General features: G+C 55.9%; 1 protein-coding gene across 1 annotated transcript; it reads left to right on the forward strand.

Annotated features, from left to right (window-relative positions):
* Nucleotides 1-2,560: 2,560 nt before the first annotated feature.
* Nucleotides 2,561-19,139, forward strand: CCDC27 (coiled-coil domain containing 27; the record flags this gene model as incomplete). Its single annotated transcript, XM_080692722.1, has 14 exons — nt 2,561-2,725; nt 3,354-3,480; nt 3,790-4,029; nt 4,241-4,336; nt 5,547-5,701; nt 8,010-8,189; nt 9,993-10,085; nt 10,368-10,558; nt 10,619-10,806; nt 10,893-11,023; nt 14,340-14,417; nt 14,656-14,868; nt 18,278-18,382; nt 19,020-19,139. The coding sequence occupies 14 exons, from the start codon at nt 2,561-2,563 to the stop codon at nt 19,137-19,139; spliced, it is 2,082 nt and encodes a 693-aa protein (XP_080548848.1).
* Nucleotides 19,140-21,124: the final 1,985 nt, after the last annotated feature.

Consider the following 21,124-nt stretch of genomic DNA (forward strand, 5'->3'; position numbering starts at 1 on the left):
CATAATGCTTCTTCAAGCAGTATTAATGGATGTGTTCCAACAACAATGGCTTTTTTTTTTTGGTAATGTAACCTTGGGAAAATGTGTTATTTTTTTAGCTGTGTTTTGGTGGGAACTTGTGTTTTGTAACATAATAAAGCACATGTTTGGACGTCTGGCTCTCGTGACTACGCTGTCTCCCAGGCCCCAGAGGGACAATCACGGAGCTGTTCACCGTCTCTGTCAAACAGGTAGGAGCTCAAGAAGGAGAGTGTGTGCCCCCCACCCCGGCTGCCCGCCAAGTGTCTGATGGGCCGGGGTGGGGGGTATCTCAGTTCCCATGGGCAAAAAAGCAGCAGCCTCCTGAGCCTGGTTCCCTGAGGCCTCCGGCGTGCCACCCACAGCCCCTCACCACGCAGAGCCTGGCCTGGAGGGGCGCTCCGGCCTCCAGGCACTTCACAGACGCCTCGGAGCAGAGGAGCGCGTCCCAGCTTCTCAGCTGAACCAAGGGAGCCGAGGCCCACGGTGCCTCCTGTTGGCTCCCGTCAGCCCTGAGGGCCTGAGGCTTCATTTCAGTTCAGTCTGGGTTCTCAGATTTCTGGATTTGAGAATCGTGAACGCGGCACCGGGAACCTGTCCTAGGCAAAATCGAGGCTCTAGGAATCTGTGCCCCCTCGAGGGAGACCTGAGTCTTACGAATTGGACGGAAGCCGAACAGGACGGGACAAGAAGGACCAAGCGAGGTGGAGAGGTGCCCACGCTCCCACGCTCTGATGTGGCGCTCTGCTGGGTCCCCCGCTGGCCGCTGAGCGCAGGCCGGGCGCAGGGCTGCGCAGATGAGATGGGGTGCAGGTCTGCCCCAACTACACCCTCCTGACTCACGCCTAGACGTCCATCCCCACAGCTCACCCCTCCCTGCACCAGGACTCCGGAACCCAGAGGCACCAGGGCCTCAGGACTAGATGGGAAATGAGGATGCAGGACGTGTAGATTAGAGACACAGCCGTGCGCCATGTAGAAACAAAGTGTAAATGCCCTTTCAGGGACAAACATAAAACTCTCAGTGCCTTTGGCACAGGGGTAAGTTTTCACACACACACACACACACACACACACACACACACACACGGGTTTTTTTTTTTTTTTTTGAGGTGCTGGGGATTGTACCCAGGGGCATTCTACCTCTGAGCTACACACTCAGCCCTATTTTTTATTCATTATTTTGAGACAGGGTCTCACTGAGTTACAGAGGGTCTCACTAAGTATCTGAGTCTGGCTGTGAACTGCGATCCTCCTATCTCAGCCTCCAAAGTCTGGGATTACAAGCGTGCGCCACGACGCCTGGTTTTAGTTCTTTATTTTGAAACAGGGTCTCACTAAGTTGTAGAGGGCCTCACTAAAAGCTGAGGCTGGCCACGAACCTGCGGTCCTCCTGACTCAGCTTCCCAAGTACTGGAATTCCAAGCATGCACCACCATGCTCAGCTTTAAAGGTAGTTTTTAAGCTGGATATGGTGGCACACACCTGAGAGATTAAGACAGGAGGATTGCAAGTTTGAGGCCAGCATGTGATAATTTAGGGGATCCTTTTTCAAAATAAAAAATAAATTAGGAGTGGGGTCGTAGCTCATTAGAATGCCCTTGGGTTCAATTGCCAGCACCAAAAAAAAAAAAAAAAAAAAAAAACCCATAGTTTTTAAAAAACTAGGGTATGAGCCAGGCGTGGTGGCACACACTTGTAATCCCAATACTTGGGAGGCTGAGACCGGAGGATCGCTGTTCGCAGACAGCCGCAGCTACTTAGTGAGGCCCTTTGCAACTCAGTGAGACCCTGTTTCAAAATAAAGAATAAAAAATAGGGCTGGGAGTGTAGCTTGGAGGTAGAATGCCCCTGGGTTCCATCCCCAGTACTGAAAAAGAGAGAGAGAGAGAGAGAGAGAGAGAGAGAGAGAGAGAGAGAAGAGGAGAGGAGAGGAGAGGAGAGGAGAGGAGAGGAGAGGAGAGGAGAGGAGAGGAGAGGAGAGGAGAGGAGAGGAGATAAATAAATCTCCAGGTGTTAGAAACAGAGTCTCACTAAGTTGTAGAGGGCCTCACTAAAAGCTGATTTCCTCCAAGGACCTTAATATTTTCACAACAGAGCCAGTGATGCAGCGTCAGATTTTAAATAAAGTAAAAAACAGATGCTGACTGTTGAGAAAACAAGTTCTGAGGTGGGGTGGCAGCTGCCAGCTTCGGCCAGTCTCCACCCAGGGCATCCTGGAGGTGGTGGCAGAGCCCCAGGGTGCCCCTTCCCAGGTCCTTTTCCTAATTGCAGAAAAGGGAGGCGAGAGTGACATGCCCTGTTTCTATGGAGACATCTGTGATGCCACACTCGGCTCCCAGGGTCCCTTGGGACGGGAGCTTTGGAAGCTGGTCTTCTCCGGCCTGTAGGAGCCCACAGGTCCTTGCCCACAGTCAGATTCCCCTCCACACCCTGAGCTAGACTGAGGAGGGGTCCCTAGGAGCAGCGGCTTGCATCCTCACTCCGGGGCCAACCTCGGGGGCTCCTTCCTACCTTCCCAATGTTACCCAAGAAATTCAGCATGTCTGAAAGGCAGAGTTTGTCGACCCACCCCATCGCCAGGGGCCTGATGATCCTCCAGAGGGTGTCCAGCCGAGACACCCAGAACCCAGGGTGGAAACAGTACCGGAAGCAGCACAGCCTCAGCAAACCCTTCCAGGCCATCAGCCGCTACTACAGGAGGATGGTAGGTCCCCGCAGGACGCCAGCCCACCTGCTCCTCCCACCTGCCGAGAGCCCGGGGGAGCCCTGGGCCCCTAGAGTGCTCGATATGCTTGGGTGGCGGGTTTCCACGGGCAGGTGCTGGGCCGTCAAAGAAGCACAATTTGCAATTCCAGCATTCAGGAGGCTGAGACAGGAGGATGGCGGTTCGCGGACAGCCTCAGCTACATAGGCCCTTTGCAACTCAGTGAGCCCCTGTTTCAAAATAAAGAATAAAAGAAAATAGGGATAGGGGTGTAGCTTGGAGGTAGAATGCCCATGGGTTCCATCCCCAGTACAGCAGAGAGAGAGAGAGAGAGAGAGAGAGAGAGAGAGAGAGAGAGAGAGAAGAGTAAGGAAGAGGAAGAAAAGCAGGTTGGAGGGGGAGTAGAGGACAGGAGCAGGGGAGCCCCGCGGCCGAGTCCATGGCCCCCACCCTGTGTGGAGAGCCTGCACTGGGGGCGACAGGCTTGGGGGCTCCCTCCGGGTGGCTCCGAGGGCACCAAGGGCAGTTTCCAGTTTGCATGGCTCCAGCTGGGCCCCTGCAGGGGACCATGGGCAGCCTCCTCCTGGGCCTGCTCTCAGCGACTGTCTCTTTTCTCCCATTCTCCCAGAATGAACTCAGCAGCATCCCCAGCCCCACCGGCTTCATGCCTGAGATAGAGGAGCTGAGAAAGGTGTTCCTCATGCGACCTGGCTGCCCCCAGTTTAACACCAGATCCACGTCCATGGCCCAGCTGGGTAAGAGCCCCTGCCCAGGGCCTCTGGTGGAACGCACCTGCCCAGAGCCACCGCTTCAGAAAGGCACCGCATACGAGGCACCCCAGCTGTGGCTGACAGGGGGCTGGCCTGCTGGAAAGGAGGGACAGGCGGGATAGGGGATGGGTGGAGGTGTAGAAGCTTCAGGAGAGAGGCACCTAAGACCAGAGTATAGGCGCAAACTCCCCAGAGGAGCCCCAGCAAGCATCTTGTCTAGGTCCTTGTTCTGCTGCAGACCAGGGGCTAGAGAAGTCAGCTAAGCTCTGTGGTCTCAGCCGAGGTTCCCCCCAGCACCCGCGCCCCCACACACCGAGCCTGTGCCCCCCCATATCATCCTTGGAGATGGTGACCTGGAGGCTCTGCCGGGGCTCCTGCCCTTGATCTCAGCTGGTAGCCGGGCCAAGGCAGCTCCCAGTTTTCTGGGCTTCACGCTCCGCCTGGTCAGCGAGAGGATCCATGAGTTGCTCGGGGCTGAGGCCATGCGGCATCCTGGGTGTGGGGTCTGCATCCACCTTCTGGGCACTGTCGTCGGTCTGCGCAGGTGACCCACCTCGCTGGCAAAAGGCAGGACCCGTGCTTTGGTTGGTCTAGCCCACCGTTCAATCCTACCATCCATCGGGAGCCGCCTTTACCCCGCCCAGTGTTTCGTGAGGACACTACGGGACACTCAAGTCCCTGCCCTGGAGCTCTTGGGAAGAGGACACCTTCTCAGTCACCACCTGCTACCCTTCCACTCCTGCAGGTCCAGCCTCCATGGAGGTGTGCCTCAGCCCTGAGACCTGGATGATGACCGAGGACCGGCTCATGGGCAGGCGGGGCTTGGACACCTGTGTGGACAGTAAGGAGGCCCAGACCCCTGCCTGCACCGCCAGGCCTGGACACACGGCCTGCTCCCTCCCTCCCGAAAAGTGCCCATGCCCCATGGAACTCCGCCCAGGGCCACCTGGGGCACAGGGACTCTCAGAGACAGCCACCCAGGTCCAGTTTTGTAGGACAGCTCTGCCTTCACGGAGATGGGCTTGGCTGAACTGCAGTTGAAGAGTCTGTCCCCCACCCTGGCCCTCTGCCCCTTCCTGAGTGGCCCAGGGAATTGCCTTCCTCGAGCAGAGACAGGCTCGCTTTGACCAAAAGATGAAATCGATGCTAAGATGCACACAGCCCCCTTTGTTTTAATCTGAGGAAACCTATGGCCTGTCCTGTAGCTCCCTTGGAGCATGCGAGGTGGAGAATCCAGGAGGTGACAGGCCATGGGGCACTCAGGGGCAGATCCTGGGGACCCTTCTGTCCCAATTCCCAGGCTCCCCTACCCTGGGAGCACCTCAGCACACCGCTAGGACGGTGTGGGGTGTGTGGCATTCTCAGCCCACGGCATCCCTGTGCACTTCCGGTGAGAGGGTGACATGCAACAGTGGTGAAATCTTTTTCTTTTTTCTTTAGGTACTGGGGATGGAGCCCAAGGGCATTCTACCTGTGTATGCCCCATGGACAGCTACACACCCCCAGCCCTAATTTTTATTCTTTATTTTGATTTTGTTTTTGTTTTTGGTGGTACTGGGGTTGGAACCCAGAGGCTTTCTACCTCCGGGCTATACTCCCAGACCTATTTTATATTTTATTTGGAAACAGGGTCTCACTAAGTTGCTGAGAGCCTCACTAAGTAACTGAGGCTGGCTTCGAACCTGTGCGATCCTCCTGTCTCAGCCTCCCAAGCGCTGGGATTACAAGCGTGCGCCACCACGTCCGGCTTTATTCTTTATTTTGAAACAGGGTCTTCAGAGTTGCGAAGGGCCTAAGTACCCGAGGCTCACTATGAACCTGCTGGCTCCTCCTGTTTCAGCCTCCCACGTACTGGGATTACGAGTGTGCGCCACCGTGCCCGGCTTTGGCGAAATCTTTAGATTGGCAAGAGTTAGGAGGGAGAGATGGAGCCCACGGGGCAGATGCGGGTCTCCGGGGAGGTCTTGAAGGATGGATGTTGTCACAGAAGGCAGCCGAGCAGCTCCCCAGGGAAGGGTCCGAGCCCCGCTTGTCCTCTGCTTCCTCGACAGGGAGCCTCATTCCGTTCAGTAAAAGTGCCTGTGAGCTCAGCTACCTGCGGAAGGAGAGTGAACCCGAGGTCCTGAGTCCTGTCGCCAGCAGCCCCGTCGCGGTCCAGAGCTCCCTGAAGAGGCTTCCCTGGTACATCTCGGTCATCCATGAGAAGGTAGGAGCGCCGCCCTGCTGGCCCATGCCCTGCCTCCCAGCGGGGACTCTTGTTGACTAGCTGGGGCAGGCAGGCCCCAGATATGGTCCCAAACTGTCACCCGGGGAGGCTGAGGAATTCCAGAGAGGGGGACCTCATCACAGGACACGTGGAGTTCTTGGACAAATGACACAGAAATGGGTTTAAGGACGTGCCAGTTAGAGACCTAGAGATTTCTGTAGGATCTTACATCATCTGCGGGGAAACTGGAGAAAATCATGCCAAGTGAGATTAATCGGTCAAACTAAAAAATCAGATGCTCTCACTCACGTGCAGAAGCTCGGGAGAAAAAGGGTCACATGAGAAACTCTAGCTGCAGAAGGAGGAGCCGTAGTTGAGCAAATAAAGCGACCTGAGGGGGGTGGGAGGGGACGAGGGACCTTCCCTAATGCACAAGACGTTCATTGACAAACATATCAGAGTCAATCAGCCGGCCGAACATGAGAAGGAGGGAGGGGGGACGGGGTGGGAATTGGGGAAGGGCTGAGTGAGTGATGTGTGCGCGTATGCCTCCACCATCTTGTACCCCGTTAAGATGTATACCTATAATGCCTCAGCCTGCTGTGGTGGCACAAGCCTGCAATCCCACCCAGTACTTGGGAGGCTGAGACCGGAGGAATGCAGGTTTGAGGCCAGACTCAGTAACTTAGTGAGATCCTGTTTCCAAAACATAAAATAGGGTACTAGAGGTGAACCCAGAAACATTCTACTTCTGAGTATACCCCCCAGCCCTATTTTTATTTTTATTTTTTTAAATTTTGAAACAGTCTCACTAAGCTGTTGAGGGACTTCCGCTAAATTGCTGAGGCTGGCCTTGAACCTGCAACCCTCTGGTCTCACCCTCCCAAGTAGTGGGGTGACTACATGCCTGTCAGCATCTCATGAGTTTTGATATGTTCAAATGTTCAAATCATTTAGTTCAAAGAGTTTTCTAATTTATTTCTTCTTTGGCCATAAACTGTATAAGAATTTCTTCTTTGGCCATAAACTGTATAGAAGCCCAACACTATTTCCAAACATTAGAAGGAGTTTTAGTTATGTTGCCTTCCATAATATTCTGTCTGGGGACATTTTCCTCCTGCCTGAAGAATTTTTTTTTCCCTCTTAGTTCAAAGCTATTGACAACAGACTCTCTGTTTTCCTAAAGACATCTTTATTTTTGTTTTAATTTTTAATTTTTTTGTACTGGGGATTAAACCCAGGATCATTCTATCTTTGCACTACCCCCAGCTCTATCTTCTTCTTCTTCTTCTTCTTCTTCTTCTTATTATTATTATTATTATTATTATTATTATTATTATTATTATTTTGAGACAGGGTCTTGCTAAGTTACTAAGGATCTCACTAAATTGTTGAGACTGGCCTCAAACCTGTGACCCTCCAGTCTCGGTTCCCAAGAACTTGGATTACAGGCACTACAATGCCCAGTTTTTGTCTTCAATTCTGAAGAACTAAAGGAGTTTTTTTTTTTTTCCAGTACTGGGGATTGAACTCAGTACTGCAAATACTGCAAGCTACCTGCAAGCTATGTCCCCAGCCCCATTTTTCTTTTCTTTCTTTCTTATTTATTTTTGGTAGTACGGGGCTTTCTACCTCTGGACTATACTCCCAGACCTATTTTATATATTTTTTGGAAACAGGGTCTCACTAAGTTGCTGAGAGCCTCACTAAGTAGCAAAGGCTTGGCTTCGAACCTGCGCGATCCTCCTGTCTCAGCCTCCCGAGTGCGGGGAATACAAATGTGCACCACCAGGCCCGGCTTTTATTTTTTATTTTGAAACAGGGTCTCACTAAGTTGCGGAGGGCTTCACTAAGAAGCTGAGGCCGGCCACGAACTGGGATTACAGTCGTGCGCCACCACGCCCGGCTAGGAGTAGGGATTGTGAGAATGGAAGTTTGAGGGGCTTCCTGAGAAGCCCCTAGAGGGGTGTCTTTTGGAGGGTGTTGCTGGTTAAGTGTAGGGGCCCAGGGAAAACTGGCATCCTGCATTACAGTGGGGTCGGATGACCAGGAGCCAGGCAAAAAGGGAAGCTGCCACCAATCTCCTCGGATAGGATTTAGGATCTGCTCCTAAGCCCAAGCTAATGGGACCACAGGTCACGGCTGCAATACAGGGCTCCCCATCTTGGTCTCAGGACTTGGGGGTGCCAGGGCCGTCTCCTCCTGGGCTAGGAGCTGCTGCCCTACAGGTGGGCTGCAGTTGGGGTGCATAGAGGGAAGAGTCTGCGTGGCTCCTGGCCCATGGAGCTGGCTCTGCTTCTCTGCCCAGGATCACTCCCTGCTGGTGCTGGGAAAGGAAGTCCAGCGCCTCTCTCAGCTGGAGACACAGCTTCAGAAGAAAGACCAGGAGATTCTGGCGCTCCAGAAGGAGAGGGAGGCCCTGAAGAAGCAGGTGAAATGTCTCCTCAGAAGCAAAGTCCGAGAGGCATCCCTGACCTCCTCCAGGAAGGTGAGCCGCCTGCAGGCGGGGCTTAGCCAGGCAGCCCCAAGATGTAGCCCAGGAGATTGTGGGGCCCTGCTCCCAGCGTGCCCAGCCTGCTGGTGAACTGCAGGCTTCCTGGCAAGCCCCAGGCCTGCTGGAGCATTCCCAGGCCCACCCAGGAGCACGGGCTAGGTCTCAGGGCTCTGATCAGTGGGGTCAGAGTCCAGAGGAGAGCCGGGCAGGAGCAGGGAAGGGAGAGCGCGCTGGTGATGGGCACAGATACCTACGCTTTGCTCCACACCGCTTTGGCCTCGGTCAGTCGGGGGTACTTTTGGGGGCAGTTTCTACCCATCCCATGAGGGCCGAGGTCTCTGGAATCTGGAGGATGGGAGGCCCCTGTACGGTGGTGCACCGCCTGTATGTGTCCTCCCGGAGGGGGCAGCAGCCTCTCCAAGTCCAGGTGGGGGACCCAGGCAATGACAGGTCGCTGGCTGTGCTGTGGCGCCCCAGGCTGTGCAGCTTGGATTACCCTGACCTGGCTGTGAATGCAGACTCCTCCCCTTTTTCTGGTTTTGGAAGACTCAGACTTGGCCTTGGTGTCCGTACCAATGGGGACAGGGATGAAGACACTGGACCACTAGCAGTGCTTGGGGCAACCCCTGACCTTTCCTTCCTTCCTTCTTTTCTCTTCTTTTCTTTTCCTTTCTTTTTTCTTTTCTTTTCTTTTTTGTGCAGTACTGGGGGTTGAACCCAGGACACTATACCTCCCCCATAGCCCTATTTTTTTTTCAGTACTGGGAATAGAACCCAGGGGCATTCTACCTCCGAGCTGCACCCCCAGCCCTATGTTTTATTCTTTATTTGAAACAGGGTCTCACTGAGTTGCAAAGGGCCTCGCTAAGTAGTTGAGTCTGGCCATGAACCTGTGATCTTCCTGTTTCAGCCTCCCAAATGCTGGGGTTACAAGCGTGTGCCACCACACCCGGCTCCCTGTTTTTTTTTATCCTTTATTTTGAAACAGGGTCTCACTAAGTTGCAGAGACCTCGCTAAGTAGCTGAGGCTGTCCGCATAACCTGCAATCCTCCTGTCTCAGCCTCCCAAGCACTGGGATTACAAGTGTGCGCCACCACGGCTGGCTTCCCCTGATCTTTCAAAGACTTGATTTCTTTCATACCTGAGGACACAGCCTGAGTGTATGATGGGAGTGACATGTAGTGGGGGCCGGAGGGGGCCTCACACCATAGACAAATCCCGGGACACCTCAAGAGAGAGCTGCCCAAGCCGGGCGTGGTGGTGCATACCTGTAATCCCAGTACTTGGGAGGCCCAGACAGGATCACAGGTTTCCGGCCAGCCTCAGCTATGAAGCGACTCTTTCAAAATACTCGGGTCTGGGGTGTAGCTCAGAGGTTCCACTCCCAGTACTGAAGAGGAAAAGGAACAAGAACTAGAGGAGAGGAGAGTCAGGCAGGCAGTGCGGGCGCTGGCGGGCCCTCCATCCCCACCCCAGGGCTGAGAGGTGTGCCCCGTGTCCGGGCGGTGATGAGTCAGGTGTGCTTGTCTGCCGCTGGCCCCTCCAGGCCTCCAGTGCACACGCTGGGGCTGTCCTGGTGGGGGCCCAGGGCCCTGACACCCCCCCAACCCCGGGCTGCCCTCTGCCCATTGCTGCCCCGCTCTGCTGACCCACTGCTCCCCTTGTCTTTCCCTGGGTCCCTGCCTGGATTTGGAGAGGCTGCTGCGTCTTCCAGGGAGACAGGCATGGGCGGCGCGCCTGGGGATGCTGCCAGGGGGAGCGGCGATCAGCCAGGGGCTCACGGCGACTTCTTGCAGGATCGGGCCTCAGAGGCCACGCTGAGGCTGGGGAGGCTGAGCATCCTGAAGACCATCTACAAGGACGAGGAGGAGCTGCGGCGCTGGGTGCAGGTGCGGAGCTGGCCGGCACAGCAGCCGGGGCTCCTCCAGGGCTGCCCGGTCACTCAGGCTAAGGAGACCAGGCATGGTGTCCCTGACCGGGCTGGCCGGCCCTGAAGTGCGAGTGCAGGAGGCTCCATGTGGTGCCCTCGGGACACAGGAGAACACGGAGCCTGGTGGGCGTGCCCCGCCTCCCGGACTCCATAGCAGCTGGGAAGAGGTGGCTCCAAGTTACCCCTCCCCCACCCAGCCTTGGGGATGCCCTACCCAGCCTACTTCGCTGCCCTCCTGCAGATGCAAGAGGAATACACCATGGTAGAGGGCAGCAAGGAGCAGCCGCGGGAGCAGGGCGGTGTGGAGGAGGACAGCCGAGGCAGGGAGCCCAAGGGCCGCGGCCAGGAGCCGGAGGCCGCTGTGGACCGCAGAGCCAAGGGCAAGAGCAGCACGGGAACCGCGGAGCCTCTGCGGGAGGATGGCGCCAAGCCGTGGGAAAGGGAAGCACAGAGGGCTGCGGAGGAGGAAGAGGAGGAGGAAGGGGAGGAGGAGCAGGAGGAGGACGACGAGGAGGACTGGGAGCTCCGTGAGGAGGAGGAGGCCCCCCAGAGGAAGGCGTTCTCCCTGACCGAGTCCTTCGAGGAGGAGCTGATGGCCCAGCTGGAGGAGTATGAGCACATGCTTATGGAGTTTCAGAGTGAGCTGGACATCACCAGGACCAAATACTCCCTGGCTACAGGTAGGACGGGCGGCAGTGCCGGGCGGCCCCAGGAGGGCAGAGCATCCCCCTCTTCCTTCTGCCCTTCTTCCATCTCTGTTTGCCAGGCACCATTACGTCCTTACAACGCCAGGTGGATTTCCAAGAGTCCCAGCTGCGAAAGGTCAACACCGAGAACGAGAGGTTGCGGAAGGAGCTCCAGGGCCGAAAGCAGCAGCTGCAGGCCATGTCCGAAAAGGTGGCCGTGCGCATGCTCAGTACCAAGGTGGATGCGCGCATGCTCAGTACCGCCGCTGGGCTCCGCTCAGGAGCGCGGCTCGTCCATCCTCCTGATGGAGACTCCTCACGCAGGGCATCTGAGCAGCTGGGCCAGGAGCACGAGGCTGAGGGCAGCAGGGCCGGGCTTCCTATCCAGTTTAGGGCTGCAGAGCCAGCCAAGGCCCTCTGTCCTCAGCCCAGAGCATGCGTCCCTCTCTCCTGCAGTGTGATGCCCTGGACCACTTCAGGAGCATCTCCCAGCCCCTGAGTCCAATCCTTGTCCAGAGAAGGTGTTACCCTACCAAACACATTCCTGCTTTGGTTAAGTGGTTTTAGGCTGTTCTCTCTCTCTCTCTCTCTCTCTCTCTCTCTCTCTGTGTGTGTGTGTGTGTGTGTGTGGCACTGGGGATTGAACCCCGGGGGCATTCTACCTCTGAGCTACACCCTCAGGCCTTTTTATTTTATTTCAAAACAGGGTCTTGTGAGGTTACTGAGAGCCTCACTAGGTTGCTGAGGCTGGCCTCGAACCTGTGATCCTCCTGTTTCTGCTTCCTAAGCACTGGGATTACAGGCCTGTGGCACCATACCTGGCTTTTAGTTTTTGTTTTAATCCAAGTCACCCAGGCACATTGCTTACAGAATCAAATTTCTAGTTCCCCGTTGTCCTCCCTCTCACCGGCCTCTCCCCCAAGGCAACTGCTTTCTACTCTTCTAGAAAATTCTTAAAGAATCCCTCTCCATATCTTGGAATTGCTTCCACTGCACACTCTGGGTCCTTCCTTGCCTTTGGTGACGTCGCCTGGCGTCTCCTTGTTTCCCTCCCGCTTCTCATCCACCATCCTCCGGCAGCATCCGGCCACAACCTCGATGAGGTCCCTGCTGCACTGATGCCACCGGGGACAGACATTCGTGGCGTACACGCCTAACCGAAAAAATATTTTTGCAGGACAATGTTAGGGTTCCAGGTCCACAGCTGTGAGCCCCTGCACCCCACACCCTTCTGCTCTTGCTCTCTTCTCTGGCGGTGGAGCACAATCCCCAGGCGGATTGTTTCCCCTGTAAAATACTGCAAATATCCTCGTTCTACAGGTCAATACCAAGGTGGTTGGCTCTAGAATCCCAGCTGGGAAGACGCTGTCCTTCGCTGTTGGAAGCCACCTCTCCCTTGTCCTCTAGCCTCCTGGGGGGGGGGGGGCGAAGTCGTCCTGGCTCTGGTTTCATGGGTCACGGTTCTTGTGGCTTGTTCCTTCCTCTCTGGAACGCCCTGAGAGCTCATCTTTGTCCTCGGTGCTCTGAGACCTCTCGAGGCTGTGCCTGTGGGATGGATGTGTGTGCTTGTCCACTGTCCGGGCATCCATGGCCGTCTGGAAACGCGTGGCCTCTTGTTCCAGAATCTTGCTTTGGTGACTCTGTTACTTCCTCCGCTGTTTTCTCTGAAGCCTCTCCGGCATGCAGTCCTTAGGGTTCGAGGCCTCCTGTTCCAGACTCCTTTCTTCTTTTCAGTTACCTCCCATTTCCCTTTCTTTCTTTCTTTCTTTCTTTCTTTCTTTCTTTCTTTCTTTCTTTTGTGGTACTGGGGATGAAACACAGGGGCATTGTACCTCCAAGCTATACCCCCAGCCCTATTTTTAATCTTTTTAAATTTTTTATTATTATTATTATTATTATTATTATTATTATTTTTGGTGGTACTGGGGGTGGAACCCAGGGGCTTTCTATCTCCAGGCTATACTCCCAGACTGGTTTTATATTTTATTTGGAAACAGGGTCTCACTAAGTTGCTGAGAGCCTCACTAAGTAGCGGAGGCTGACTTCGAACTGTGTGATGCTCCTGTCTCAGCCTCCCAAGCACAAGGTTTACAAGTGTGCACCACCACGCCCGGCCTTTTAAAAAAATTTTTGAAACAAGGTCTCACAGAGTTGTGAAGGCCTCACTAAGCAGCTGGGGCTGTCTGCAAACCACCATCCTCTGTCTCAGCCTCCCGAATGCTGAGATGACAAGCGTGCCCACCACGCCTGGCTCTCCAACTCTATTTGAATTGCTTCCTGGATTTCCTTAACAGCCCTCCTATTGAGCTTAAGTTCTGTTATATATATACATATATGTTATTCTTATAGTACTGGGGATGCGACCCAGGGGCATTCTACCTTCGAGCTACACCCCCAGTCCTATTTGTTATTCTTTATTTTGAAACAGGGTCTCAGTGACTTGCAAAGGGCCTCGCTAAGTAGTACCCCAGGCTGTCCTCGAACCGCTATCCTCCGGTCTCAGCCTCCCAAATGCTGGGATTACATGCGTTTTGTTACATTTTAAGTGTCCACGCTTCTGTTCTCAGAAGGTTCTTTTCCTTCTCTTTCTTCTTCAGACTGAATGCAGTGGCATTCGACCTCTGAGCTACACTCCTAACCCTTTTTTATTTCTTATTTTGATACAGAGTCTCCCTAAACTGGCCTCAAACTTGTGCTCCTCCTGTCTCTGCCTCCCTCCCCAGTACCGACATCACAGGTGCACGTCAGTGTTCCTGGCTTCTTTTTTTCTGAATTGCACTTGTATTCTACTTTGCGGGAGAGGTACCCTCTTTCCTTGAAGAAAGCATTAATTACGGCCGTTGTCTGCAGCGTCTAGCACCCCACTCCCCCAGGCTCCTCTTCTAGGCTTGGTCTGGACCACTCGTGGAGAACTTGGCCCCAGTGCAGAGCTGCTGGACCTGGTGGAGGGTGTCCCCACAAGGGAGTCTAACAGCTGTCTCTTCAGATCCATTCCTTTCGGTTTTATCGGATCCTCCACAGCTCGGAAATAAAGGATGCTTTCCCTCGAGGCCAGGACCTCAGTGCTGGGGTCTGGGCCCAGTGTGGGGGCAGGGCAGGAGGGGGCACGCTCAGCACCCACACAAGCAGGCGGCCTCTCCCTCCTGGGACCAAGTCCAGTCTGTCGGCAGCTCCAGGCTGGGAATGAGTCCGGGGCACTTAGTTTTGAAAACAGTTACCATGAATCCTCCACGTGGAAACGTCCCCCAAACCACCATTTCTGAGGCTTTTAGGAACTGAGATGTGGGCTGGGCCAGTCTTCCCTCCAGAGGCTTAGAATTTGGCTTTCTTGGGTCTGCGGAATCAGGAAGCACTCCAGCCTCTGTCCAGCACCCACAACATTCTCGGCACTGTATCTCTTCTAGCTCTAAGACAGACACCCCACGCAACTTTCCCTTAGACAGCCTTAGGGAGGGAATCGGGGCTCAGCCTGGGCATGGGCCTCCCAGACCGACCCCTGTCTGAAAGGCTGTCTGTCCGCCTTCCAGTTCTCCAACTTCCGGGAAGATAAGAAACACCAGGAGCTGATGGGACTTATCGAGAAGGACAATCTTGTCCTCCGACAGGTGAGGACCTGGGTGATGCTGACGGGGGCCGGCTCTGTGTCACAAGCTAGGGTAGAGCGGCTGGAAGCTGAGGCAGGGGCATCTTCCTCCAGGCAGCTCCCCGCACACACCCCAGGGCCTCCGGTGATGCTGGGTCAGGTTGGGCGAGTTGCATCCATCTTTGGGGGACAAGCAGCCGGGCCACACAGGAGCAGTTTGGGCCCAACGGTGGCTCCTCCGCCCTCTGGCTCTTCCCCAGAGAGTGTCAGAGATGGAGAAGGAGCTCGCCATGCGGGACCTTCTCATCGCGGAGCTGAACACCAAGGTCAGTGAGCTGCAGAAGCAGGTCGACCTGGACCAGAACCACCTGCAGCGTCACAAGCAGCTGCACGAAGATCTACATAGCAGGAACGAGATGGTCCAGCAGGCAGAGCAGCAGGCCCGCGCGGCCCTGGAGAGCGCGCAGTCCAGGGTATGCCCCGCAGCCCCCTCGGCCTGAGCTGCGGCCGCTGCCCTTGCCCCACCCTCCCAGGGAGACCCCGCACTGAGTGGGCAGCGGCTCTGGCTTGTCCTCCTCACATCCCAGCAACCAGCAGGGAGTTGGTGCTCAGGAAATGGCGAGGGCGGGGCGTGGTGGCGCACACTTGTAATCCCAGCACTTGGGAGGCTGAGACAGGAGGATCCCAGGTTCTTGGCCAGGTTCAGCTACTTAGTGAAGCCCTCCACAACTTAGTGAGACACTGTTTCAAAAATAAAGGAAAGGGTGGTTTCCTTCGAAGCACATGAGGCTGTAACTGTCTTCTGTATTTCTATCCTTTTAATAAACTTAAAAAAAATAAAAACAAAAATAAAGGCTGGGGGTGTAGCTTGGATCTAGACTGCCCCTGGGTTCCACCCTTAGTACAGCAGAAAAGAAAAAAAAAAGAAAAAATTTTAAAAGATAACATAGGGTGTATCTCAGGTAGAATGCTCCTGGGTTCGATCTCTAGTCACACACACACACACACACACACACACACACACACACACACACACGCTCTGAAATAGCCCCTGCTTTACAGTCAAGGGAGCCGAATCAGGGGGGACCCCACGCCTGCGGACCCAGACCGGCTCGCAGGTGGTGGGTGCTGGGATCTGCACACAGCCACCTCACCTGCAGGGCTGCTCCAAACGCCATGGTGGCAGTGAGCGCAGACCCTTGGGGGTGGTGCACCTGCTGGAGAGGGCCCCAGGCCCCAGAAGAAAGCCTGTGAAGAGCAGGTCCTGATTGAGGGTTCCGAATGAAGCTTGCACACATTCTTTTGAAACGCCATTCTCCCCCCACACACGCCCAGCACGCAGGGTTCTAAGGCATCTCTGCCCTCTTTCCCTTTTGGGTGGGCTCTGCCCAGCTGGCTTAGACAGTGTCCCTGAGGCCCTCACTGTGGGAGTCTTTTTTTTTTTTTCTTTTTTTTTTTGTGGTATTGGGGATGCAACCCAGAGGCCTTCTACCTCCGGACTGCACTCCCAGACCTATTTTATACTTTATTTGGAAACAGGATCTCACTAAATTGCTGAGAGCCTCACTAAATATCTGAGACTGGCTTTGAACTTGCGTGATCCTCCCGTCTCAGCCTCCCGAGTACTGGGATTACAAGCGTGCGCCACCACGCCTGGCTCCCGTGGGCACTTTTATAAAACCTCGTCCAGGCCAGCAGTAGTGCCAGGGGAAGCACCAGCTGGGGAAGGTATGTCACGCCTGTGCCAACTCACATGGGCGTAAAAAGCAAAGAAGTCGGGTGTTGTGCAAAGAAGTGGGCGTGGTGGTGCACACCTGTGATGCCACAATCAGAAGGCTGAGGCCGGAAGATTTCTGCGGTCACTTAAGCCTGCCCCACGGGCAAGATGGAAGACACGGGGCTCCTCGGCGAGGCAGGGCCCTGGCTTTCTTGGGCCTTTCTGCACGTGTCTCTGGACACAGAGGGCCAGCCACGAGCTGGTGCTAAGCTTGTGGCTGTGACTTGGGGAGCCCATCTGAGGGCCTGTGGGGTGCAAGACTGAAAGTTACTCTGTGTTTCGTGGGCGGTGGGCTCAGCTTACCCTGGGGAGGGGACCACGGTGTCTATCAACCTGCAAGAATGTTTGTAGCAGCAAAGAATAGAAAGCCATCTGTCGGGCCTGGATAAAAAGGCTGGCATCAAGCCGGGCGTGGTGGAGCACGCTTTGCAATCCCAGCATTCGGGAGGCTGAGACAGGAGGACTGCAGTTCACGGCCAGCCTCAGCTACTACTTAGTGAGGCCCTTTGCAGCTCAGTGAGACCCTGTTTCAAGATAAAGAATAAAAATAGGGCTGGGAGTGTAGCTCAGAGAGAGAATGCCCCTGGGTTCCATCCCCAGGACCACCAAAAAAAAAAAAAAGAGGCCGGTGTCCGCGGCACAGATGCCTCCAGCCACAGAGGAGCTTGTGCCCAAGGAAAGGGGGTCACCATAGCGATCATTAAATCCAAAGTTCAGGGGCCGACGGTGCTCACAGGACTGTCTTGCTTGATTTTTGGAGTGTCTAGGATCAGAAGAGGTGTGTTGATAAAAGCTCCCCTGGGGAAGAGGATGGCCTAAGGGCCAAGCACAGCTTTTAACTCTTTTTTCTTGGTACTGGGGATTGAACCTGGGGCCTTCTATTTCTGAGCTATATCCCCAGCCCTATTTTTTATTCTTTACTTTGAAACAGGGTCTCACTGAATTGCTAAGGGCCTCACTAAGTAGCCGAGGCTGTCCGGGAACTGCGATCCTCCCAAATGCTGGGATTACACGCGTGCGCCACCATGTCTGGCTTATTCTTTGTTTTTGAAATAGTGTCTCAGTAAGTTATGGAGAACCTCGCTAAGTAGCTGCGGCTGGCCTTATACCTGTGATCCACCTGTTTCAGCCTCCCAGATACTGGGATTACTTGTGTTACTGTGCCAAGTTTGTTGGTATTTTAAAAAATTAACCACACCAGGTGTGGTGGCGCACACTTAGAATCCCAACATTCGAGAGGCTGAGACAGGAGGATCGCAGTTTGTGGCCAGCCTCAGCTACTTAGTGAGGCCCTCTGCAACTTAGTGAGACCCTGTTTCAAAATAAAGAATAAAAAATAGGGCTGGAGGTATAGCTGTGTAGCTCAAAGGTAGAATTCCCCTGGGTTCCATACCCAGTACCACGAAAAAAACTAAAACAGCCCTTAAGAAATTTCTTTTTCAGGTTGGGTCTTACTAAGTAGCTGAGTGTCTCACTAAGTTACTGAGGCTGTCCTTGGACTTGCAGTCCTTCTGTCCCAGCCTTCTAAGTACTGGAATTATAGGTGTTTACCACCACACCAGCTTGTACTTCTCTTTCTTTTCTTTCTTTCTTTCTTTCTTTCTTTCTTTCTTTCTTTCTTTCTTTCTTTCTACTGGGGATGGAACCCAAGGGCATGCTACCTTTGAGCTACACCTTCAGCCCTATTTTATTTTCTTAAATTTAGAAACAGGGTCTCACTAAATTGCAAAAGTTCTGAGTTGCTGAGGCTGGCCTCAAACCTGTGACCCCCTGTCTTGGTCTCCCAGGTACTGGGATTACAAGCGTTCACCACCATGTCTGGCCTATTTTTCTTTGAATCACATGCAAGTCTTACTTTTCCCATTTAATGAGGGACAGATGGACACTTGTCATGTAGAAGTGTTCAGCCAGCTGGGGCCTGGCTCCCCTCCCTCTCAGAAGACCCCGTGGCCCCTGTGGTCAGCTCTGGACCCTACAGTCACAAAGGGAGGGCAGTCTGAACCCTGGCCTGTAGGACTTAGACACGGTGGTGGGCACAGTAAACCAATGTGCCAGGTGCCTTCTGGGGTAGATGAGTGAAACCCTCCCCCGGCCTTTGATCACAGCTGGAGAGACTGAGGAATAAGATCATCCAGGCCACCTTCAGCATCAGTGGGATCAAGTCCTTGGCCACCGAGATCTCTGATAACCAGATCCTGGACGCCTTACAGGTACCTACTAGAGCTCGCCGGAGCTGCATGGGGCCGGGTCTGCAGAGCCCACGGGCTGCAGCTGGGGCGAGGGAGGGCTGGGCTGGATCCCAGGCCATCCTGCTCCCATTCTGACCGTGCCCCCCCCCACTGGCCCCAGGGCCATCCCTCTTCTCTGCTCCAGCAGAGAGTACCAGACCATCCCTAGGGGTGGCTGCAGCGCGAAGCTGGTGAGCCAGGGCTGCTGCTAGCCAAAGAGGAGAGGGGTGGTCAGCAGGAGTGGCAGTGGCGGCGGCAATCCCTCCTGGTGACCTGGGGCAGGGCGCGCTGCCTGTCTCATGGAGGTTCTTTGAGGTGGTGGGCTTCAGCTGACCCACAGAGGCGACAACCTGCGTCTTCTCCCACCCCTGCCTCCCGAATTCACCCCAGTAGCGAGAGATCAGCCGTGGCCAGAGTATCTGCCCTGCCCACAGCAGCTGGCCAGTGCCTCTGGCAGAGTGATTCTTGCTTTTTGTTATATTTACCTGCACACCACTGTCACGGCCACTCTTAGGGGGAGAGCACAGGGAAGGGTCTGGACGGCCCCGGGCGGGCCGAGGATGGGCTTCAAGGCCACACGGTGGGGCGCGGGGAGACCACCGTGGTGCTTCTCGTCCAGCGGATCATCACGGAGAGAGGCGACTACTACAACCAGCTGAGGCAGAAGGGCGTCAAAGTGCCGCCCCTGCAGCAGTCGGAGATCCTGCCCAGCAAGTCCAAGAAGGTCACGCCCAAGTAGGCCCAGCCGGAGCCCTGGGGAGTCACCCAGCCTCTTGATTCAGAATTAAACCTTGCTGTGGCCACGCCTCCTTCCCGGTCCCTGTCTGTGGGTTTATATTCTTCTGCACCGTAAGCTTCGTGGGTGCACCCCATTCCGGCGCAGTCTCCGGGAGGTCAGCGTCCCTTGCTCCTCCCTGGGGGGACTCACGCTACACGGGGTTCTCTGCAAGGTGCCAGGCTGAAGGAGGTCTGAGGCTGGGTGGGTGCCCACACCCCTCAGCTCAGACCTGACACCTCTCAGCTGGCCGGGCAGGGCCAGTGCTTTGGAAGACCGAGGGGTGGGGTGCGGGGAGAAACCCCTTCTATCCCTCAGCTCCTGGACATCGAGGTCGTAACTTTCTTACGTCGAGGCCCTGGGCCACGCACAGGGTGGAGGAAGGATCCGACGCCAGCATCTTCTCTTGCTCCTCCAATCCTGTATCCTCGCTCCAGCAGCCGTGAGCACCGAGCGAGGGCCAGGAGGAGGTGCGGCTGGAGGAGGAGGGCACCCGGCTGGCCGCTTCCAAGCAGAGGGTCGAGATGAGCCTCCCTGAGATCCCAGATGGCACCTCAGACGCGCCCGGGGGCCTCCTGGAGCCGCCTCTGCGCGGGCGCTGGGCTCCCCTGGGCTGCGGAAGGACCCAGCATCCTCTGCAGACCCGGGGCCGGCAGCTGGCCTCCGGGGCTGGGTGCCGAGGCCCCAGGCCTGGATCCCCGCCCCCTTCCGCCCAGGCCCCGCCCAGGCCCGCCCAGGCCCCGCCCCCCGCGGGGCTGGAGACGCGTCTGAAGTGAGCGCGGCGGCCCGGGCCCGGGTCGCAGGTGAGACTCGAGGGGTCGGTCGAGGCCGCAGCCTTCCGTGCAGCCGAGGAGGGAGGCGGCGGGCCTGGCTGCGAGCTCCGGGCCCCCGAGGCCGCGGCCGCTCCGGCCCGAGGGTCGCTGCGGTGTGGAGGGCTGCCCGGGACCGAGCGGGCCTAACTCGGCCAGGCCAGAACTCCAGCCGCTTCCTGGTGGCGCCCAGAGTCGCGGCCAGGCCAGGCTCTCCCCGCCACGCGCAGGCCTCTCTTCACCGTTCATCATTTTATTTCTTGAAAGCTGGACCTGAGCCTCCGACCCCTGCCCGCTCCCAGGAGGGGGAGCCACTGGCCAGGCCCCGGCCTGTCTCCCGGCCCCCCAGACGCCAGCCCCGCCGGGACTCTCCTTTGTAAGTGTGGGGGCTTGCAACAGGTGCCTTGGGGCGAATGGCCTAACCCAGCTAACTTTTGGGGCCACTGTGCCAGGATTTCTGCACCCCCAACCTCCCAGGAGCGGTGGGAGGCCCTCAGGGTCCTTCTGCTGTGCCCAAGACTGGCCTCCTGACCCCCACCCCAGGCACCTCACTGGAATTTGGTGGCTTTGTCCAGCCAGATGACCAGGGAGCCCCATGTTCTACACCAGCAAATAACTAATTCCCACTGTCCCAGGTTTGAGCAAATTGAGGTGACTCTCCTCGTACCCAGAAACTGGTAGGTGGGCAGTTAGTGTGCATCTGTGGACAGCACTCCCCAGGCCAGCGCTGCATAGACATGTAGGCCGCAGGGTGGCTGCCGCAGCTCCAGCCATCACACCAAGGCAAGAAGTCAGTGGCTACTGTTAATTTCACAGAAACAAAAGCGCCACTGTCCTCCGTGATGCACACAGCATTTTGCTCACAGAGAAAAACGGAGAAGCCGGGACCGGGCGTAAGCTTATCAGCCCAGTCATGACTGCCATCTGGGGCCAGCACATTGCTGCCTGAAACAAGATTGGGATTCTACCGCCCGGACGGAGGGGCGAGCCTCGGGCAGGCAGCTGACGGAGTGGTCAGTAGCCCCTCTGCCTGGCTCTCAGAGTGGAACCCGCACTGCAGTGACATGGGCCTCCCTGCGTGGCGCCCTGAGCCAGGCTCCCACGGGAACACACGTCCTCGGCGGCAGGGACTTCGCAGCC

This window comes from Muscardinus avellanarius (genome assembly GCF_963383645.1).
Source record: "Muscardinus avellanarius genome assembly, chromosome: 3".
Taxonomy (NCBI): Eukaryota; Metazoa; Chordata; class Mammalia; order Rodentia; family Gliridae; genus Muscardinus; species Muscardinus avellanarius.